At 37.2% G+C, this 7,393-nt stretch overlaps 1 protein-coding gene across 3 annotated transcripts in view; it reads left to right on the forward strand.

Moving 5' to 3' along the window:
* The window catches only part of ANK3 (ankyrin 3), a 556,993-nt gene that overhangs the window by 473,079 nt on the left and 76,521 nt on the right, over positions 1–7,393 (forward strand). For 2 of the 3 annotated variants that reach the window (XM_025049361.1, XM_025049362.1), the window contains exons 25-26: positions 2,047–2,170; positions 7,095–7,197. In XM_025049361.1, coding sequence (XP_024905129.1) covers positions 2,047–2,170; positions 7,095–7,197 — 227 coding nt within the window. Of the gene's footprint in view, positions 1–36; positions 728–2,046; positions 2,171–7,094; positions 7,198–7,393 lie in introns of those variants that run through there. The other variant, XM_025049363.1, reaches the window with a different exon arrangement.

The raw sequence follows: 7,393 nt of genomic DNA on the forward strand, positions 1-7,393 counted from the left end.
AATAACCGAGGCTCCAGCTCAGGGTGTTCCCAGCTGAGAACAAAGTTGAAAGTTTGCCTGGAGCTCCCTGCTACTCCCCGCCTAAGCCACTTCTTTGTTTTCTTCTCCTGTTTTTCCTCTACCTGGATTGGCCGGCTCTTCATTCATGTTGGAGAAGAGTCACCTCCTAATTAAATGCAGCACCTCGCTTGCTCGCTAGCTCACTCGCTCGCTCTCCCTGGATTCCAAGCTGTCTCGGTTACCCGGTTAGGCACTGAGCACTGGTATCAAATTACCGAAAGTCTACACTCAAGCAGCCCTCATATTTACATACAAATAACTCCAGGGCTTGCATTTATGTCACCATTGGGTCCTGCTAGAGGCTTGCCAGAGGAGTTTCTAATCCAATCAGAAGGAGCTTTAAAAGGATGTCTGCGGAGTGATCAAAAGGATCTTCATCTCAATTAAGAGTGGCCAAGTTTTGTTCCTTTTTTTTCTCTCTCTGAAATATTGAAACTCTTTGAACTCTGATGAGTAGGAAAAGATGTGTAATTCCTCAATTGCCTACGAGGAGACGAAGATACTGAGAGGAACTCGGTGGTAGTGGTGAAGATGGTGGATAAAAGCCAGGGATTGGTTTGTTTGGTCTGATTTGGAGGTAGATTCTAAATCGCTGGTTAAAGAATTCCTGGAAACATCAGGAAAGCATCTGATCCGCCTAGCCTGGTGGAAATGGCTTTACCGCAGAGTAAGATCTTTCTTTAAGTTGTACTTGGTGTGTGCTGTTTTTTGTCTCATATGTGGTGAATGTGCAAATGGCCCAGCTGTAAATAGTTACTTAAAATAATCTCTGGGTACTGGGTCACAGTAGAAAGTTGATCTGTTTAGTTTTTACATTTGCAAAAAACAGTAGTTGACAGTGTATTTTTAGATTTGATTGCTAGTTTAAAAGCTGAGCTCTTGTGGTTTCCTGAGTTTAAATGAATGGAAATTATAAACGGTACTGAGAAAGGAATTGGAAAATATAGCTGGGGCGGATGAATCACTTACCTTTGAGAAAACATAACGTACACACTTTTGAAATCTCTCTCAGCCAGCTAAGCTTATGTCCAGAAAGAGAATGAGAGTCATTAAAAGGAGACAGAGTTTGCCTGTTTGCAGAAGGAACTTTTCTACAGCCCATGCTACGTTTTGCGAAGGATGGGAACTGTCCCAGAGGGCAAAAGGCATCTGGAAAACCAGCCCTGTCACTCTTGGAATGTGGTTTTTCCGTGTGAGGTCATGTTATGCACATGTAGCTAGTAAAAGTATTTTACGTGATTAACTCTTTGTATTGATGGGTAAAGAGCAATTTATATGGCCCTTTTTTCAAACTGCCAAAACCCACCATTTGATCTCTATAGAAGGTAGAGCTGATTTCCAAGTAGGGTGCAAGCACTGGGGCAGCTTGACTGAGTTGTTAATGTGATAGGCTTAGAAACAGTTGAAAGTTGATGTGTTTTAACGTTTCCCCAACTGAGCAGTTAGAATTCAGATTAAATAACTGGCTAGTTTCTTACATAAGACCCAAACTGAAATTCTGTGTGTGAGAAACTATTTAAATGAAAGTCTGTTCCCTTCCCCCATATAATTTCCAGAATGGTAAAGAAGAGGTAGTAGCGTTTTGTTTTGTTTGTTTTGTTTTGTTTTGTTTTGTTTTGTTTGCAATCAACATCCATTCAAACAAGCTGCCCTCATCATGGTGAGGTGTAGAAAACTGGTATAAAAGATCCTTTTTTCTGGTCAGCTGGGGCTTGAGGGAGAGAAAGGAGATGGAGAAATGTTTTAAAATTGGTACTTAACACCAAGAGCTCTTCCTGCTACTTAAATTCACTCTTGAAATTATGAACTAACCTCTGCCTATACTTTTTCCTGCTAAACGGCAGTCAGCAAATATTATCCAAGGGATAGGAGAATATGAATATGAGAGAATGGGTGATTTGCTGTTGACCAGAGGAGCGGGTTTCTCCACAGCGGACACATTTTCAAAAGGAAAGCTTCTGATTTTGGCTTGCTGTACATCCGCAGGTGAAGATGCAATGACAGGGGACACTGACAAGTATCTCGGGCCGCAGGACCTTAAGGAACTGGGCGATGATTCTCTGCCTGCCGAGGGCTACATGGGCTTCAGTCTCGGGGCCCGTTCTGCCAGGTATTTTATTGTTCTTATTTTTTCATTGTTAATTTAAAACAACCATGATTTATCATAAACCAAAATCATTTTCATTTTTCACATCATCCCCAAATGTGCTCTTTGGATGAGGATGTGAATTTGGTGAAATGTTGTCAACTCTAGTATACATGCTCTGCTATTTTCTTTTGTGGTTTTCAGTCCTAATTTTATGTGATTGACCATGTTAATCATTTGTTCTTTTTTTCCCTATTTTGCAGTCATGCTTCAAGCATAGTAGCAAAAGTTCTCACTGGCAAAACTGGGAGAACCTATCTGGGTTAAATGCTTCAAAATTAAATTTTGTTCTTTGTTGAAAGGAATAACTTATTTTCCAATAAGTAAGAAATGTTTGTATTAATCGTTCACTATTCTCTTCTCATTACTGAAAGAATAATTCATGATTGAAACTTAAAAGGGAATTTTTGTTTTAAAAAAATTACATATTGTTTATTAGAATTGTCTACCAAGAGTTTGACTATCTCTTGTAAAACTCTGCCATTAGTTTGTTTACAAGGGATGTTAGGAGTCTAACAATGAACTTACCTGTGACAAGAGTCACAAATAGGAAAGGTGGCAAATTCATTCCTTAAAACTGAAGTTTAAAACTTTTGTATGGGGAAAACCTTGGCTCAAACTTTTCTGACAGCATTTGAAATAGGACCCTGTCGGGAATTTGGGGACTTCTTTTCTCTGGTTGGATTAACAGCTTGTTTGCTGACAGTGAAGTTATTTTAAAGCTAATAATTAAACCACCTAAGCCAGAGCCCTAGGGACATTTTCCTATAGTTTAAATATCTGTTGTAAAAAGTTTCATTGTCTAACAGTAAATTGCACTTCCCACAAAGTAAACCAGGGAGTTTATTCTGTGTCCTTGATGTGGCCAGTTTAGATACTGAACTGATTTTTCTTCGAGTTAGTCTTTTTTCAATAGAGTTTGGAACCTCATGTACTTAGTAGAATTTTTGCTTTATAAATATATTTATGAAAGCCCTTAAAATCTTATTGTAGTGGATGTCATTAATAAGGAAAAAATAACTTTTTAAAAATATATAATGTTTAGATAATCACAGATAGCAAAAGTTATAACTAAAAACATGCAGAATTTTAAAGGATCTCAAGGGAAAATTCTATTTAGAGATTTAATAGATTTCATAATCCAATAACTAGCCGATTCTCTTCTCAGATAATATATAAAAGAGAACATTTTGTGAATTAGCCATTTGTATATAGAAAATTGTAGCAGCTGACATCCAGTGAGAGAGGAAACCAGAATATTGTCTCATAATTTTTTCCCAAGACAGTTCTAAGGCTTTCACACTACTGGTTTTGATTGCACCATTATTATTATTTGTTGCTGTTATATGTAACTCATTTTTTTTACATTGGCAACTCATGTTATGCTCAGAGACAAATATTAAAAAAACCTATAATGCCAATATATTTTTAAAGTATCGTTAGAGTATTGCCAAGTATGATATTCTGAGTGTAACATTTAAAGAGGAATACATTAAATGTGTAATTCATTCAACCATAACATTATTTTTCTTTTTTCCCTTGTCTGATTCTTTTTGCTTTCTACTTCTGTTTTTTTCTAAAAATACTTTAAAATAGTCCCAAGATCAGGTAAGAAGATATGGCACTTTTACAGTGTTTCTCTGCCTTTCCCTGACTCATTTTCTCATTTTTATTTTCTTCAGCATTGTGATGTGATGTGCTGTGATGTGCTGCGATGTGCTTTTTTTTTCTGTTCAGCTTTAGAAAATCAGTTTTGTGATTCCAAGGAAATTAGCAAGTAACTAAACGTATGATAAGAAATGTTAATTATGCAAAATTGACTGAATACTTAAGGAATTTATTTCCCTTAACAAAGTTTGTATAGTGCATGAAGTAACTGGAGAAATTTCATCGGACTTAAAAGAAAAGGGCTTGAAGGGCTGTTTGTTGGCTGGTTGCTGTTTTATTTGAGTTGTGCTAGGTACATTAGTATAATTTCAGAATTCTGAGGCGTGTGGTTTTCTAACACTTCCTGTATTTAACACTTAGGGTATAATGATGGCTACAAATAATATAATTGACCTTAGTTAAAAACAATTTAATGCTTTCCAGATCCCCATGCAAATAATGTCTAATTTTAGTAGCTGAAATTACTTCGATGTATTAAGGATTCAGAGTAAAGCTCGATGGATTTAATTGGCTCCATCTGTCTAATATAAGTTGGTCTGAAACAGTCAGGAATAAGAACATTAGACATGTAAAGCGCAGACATCTTGAGGCCTTCCAGTCGATAGATCCCAATTCTGGGCTCTGTTCTGTAGCTGGCTCTCAAATGTAAGTTGAAAGAAAGAGAGGATGTTTAAAAAGTATCAACAAATCTTAGATATATTTAAAAACCAAAATTAAAATGAATATGTAATTAGTCTTTAAACTTTTACAAGTATTCGTCCACATATGCAATAAACTATTCTCACGTACCACCACCATTAATATACACCATAGGAACCATAACTTAAAGAAATGAATGTCTGATGTAGAGCGTGTAACTTCCCAGTGTCTCAGATCACATCTGTGGGGCATAACAGAACCCTGCTATGAGTACTTGGAAGTTGCACTGCCTAATAGTATATAGCCACTAGTGACATGGCCATTTAGATGAAAACCAGTTAAAATTAAATAAGATTAAAAATTCAGCCCTGTAGTCACAAGCCACACTTCAGGTGCTCAGGAGCCACATGCAACCAGTGGTCACTGTTTTGGACAATGCAAATTTATAACACGTTCATCATCGCAAAATGTTATGTTGGACAGTGTTGAGTTAGAGAGTAGAAAGAGAATTCCTGCTTTTTTAGGAAGCTTATATGTATTCGAGAGAAGATAAAGGAGCTAGAATCAGGAAAAACAGAAATGTTTGCAGCTAAAGCAGGGAAGAGAAAAAGGAAGAGTTAAGGGTCGTATGATTGGACACAGAAGGCCCGACTCTGTACGTTGCCAGAGTCATGTGGTTTACTAGGTGAACTCTATGCAGGGATAATGCTTGCTTTTTTTTCCCCCCCCCTATATCCCATTTCTAATATTGCTACTAGCTCATAATAGTCACTGAATGCACTAATGACTATAGAATAATAGTTATTTGGGTGCCAGAGATCACCCGAAGATTCTGGTAAAAGCTAAGGCTATCTAATTCTAGAAAAATGTACCTACCTATTTGCATAGACACTTAGAATAACATCCGTAATTCAGGGGCCTCTGTAAATTGGCATAAAAATACCCACTTTGGAGTAATCTTTAGTAAGTACAGAAGGGAAAATCAATCATTTTGTGCAAAGCCAGGAATCATTCCTTATGTACCTACCTCTTTGCTTTTTTTCTCTGTCAAGCACACACAAGGCCAAGGTCAAATTCTGACTGAGTCTACTGGTAAAGATTCAAGCAGCATGAAACATTTAGATTCAGACAGTTTATTACTTATGTAGGCAGTTACAGATGCCAACTTCTCATGGTTCTTGTACCCCATAACAAAAAATATGACACCAAAACAAAAAGGACTGTATGTCTGTCACACTAGCTGTGGGATGCCCCATTACTTAGGAGCCAATTCTAGACTGCAGCTAAGCGGTTTCATATTCTGCATCTCTATTCCAAGGAGAACAGGGCAGGAAGCCTCAGGACGCAATGAAAAGCTGCCTTATAACAGCCTACCATGACAGGTGAGATAGGGAGATAAGGAGGAGATGGCCTGAAGCTGCTCCTCATAAGCCTCCATCCTCTCTGTTCCCGGAGGATCACAAAGTGTTCTACCAAGGCTCAGATTAGCTGCAGTCCTATGTGGATAAGTGCAGAGTTACCAGGGTCCCTTACTCTATTGCTTTTTTTTTAATCGAGATATAATTGGCCAATAACATTATATTCATTTCAAATGTACAACATAATGATTCAGTACACGTATATGCTGCGAAATGATCATCACAGTAAGTCTAGTTAACATCCATCATTGCACACGGTGACAGTTTTTTTTTCTCGTGATGAACTTTTAAGATCTACTCTCTTAACAACTTTCAAATATACAATACAATATTATTAGCTGTAGTCTTCATGCAGTACATTACGTGCCAGGACTTATTTATTTTATAAGTGGAATTTTGTACCTTTTGACCACTTTCACCCATTTCGCCCACCCCCTAAACTTTATTGGTTTTTAGTTTGGAGGTCAGTGTGGTGAGTGGCACTTCAGGATAGAAGGAAGCTCATAATCTAGGAAGTTCAGAGGCTGCGTAGAGGATTTGAGAGTGACTGGAAAGGAGAAGAGTAAAAGGAGCAAAGAAGAAAATAATAGAGCAAGGAAAGTCAAAATACCCACACACAGAATTTGAATTTTTCAAGGCCAGAAAGATAGCAAAGAAGATAAAGATCATGAGTAGCAACTATAAAGCTCTCATAAGTCAAACCCCTATCTAGTTCCCAAAGACATATAAATCATTTATAGCACACATAATTCCATTCAATAGTGCATGCTGAATATGGATGAGAGAGGAGACCCTAACATAAGGTCTTACCATAGAAAAAAAAAATCTCAAATTATCAAATTACCTAGAGTCATCTCGTTCTTCTCAATTGTAATGTTGGTTCTACTGTCACAATGAAACATCCAAAGTTTTCATGCCTTTCATCTTCTCACAGATTAACACCAATTGGCCTAATTTGAAACAAAACTTGATCATGAGATTGTCTAAGCTTAAGAGATATCCTCAGATATAAGGGATTTTACTTTTGACAGTGTCTTTCCAAGAACAACTTTTGTTGATATTTTTAGCCATCTTGCCTGTTCTTAAATTTGCATGCATTAATTTTCTTTTATTCATCTCATCATCATCTACCACTCTTGAATGGTTAACTGTAAATACAACAGCCTCCGCTCCTTCAGTTCGGATAGGTCTTACACCTTGAACAGAAGCTCCTATGCCCGGGACAGCATGATGATTGAAGAACTCCTCGTGCCATCCAAAGAGCAGGTATACATTCCTTTGAAAATATTCTTTGATTGTTTAACTTTCATTTGTATGTTTGAATCAAATTTTTTGTCCCATAACAAAACCTGTATTTCTGCATTTTTGATTTTGCATTTGTAAATCTTCCCATACTGCCAGTTAAAGATACCTCTCTCTTCTGCAGGTGAGTCCTTAAAATCCCACAGAGAGAAACTCAGGA

The sequence above is a fragment of the Pteropus alecto genome, unplaced genomic scaffold (assembly GCF_000325575.1).
Source record: "Pteropus alecto unplaced genomic scaffold, ASM32557v1 scaffold155, whole genome shotgun sequence".
NCBI classification, from domain to species: Eukaryota; Metazoa; Chordata; class Mammalia; order Chiroptera; family Pteropodidae; genus Pteropus; species Pteropus alecto.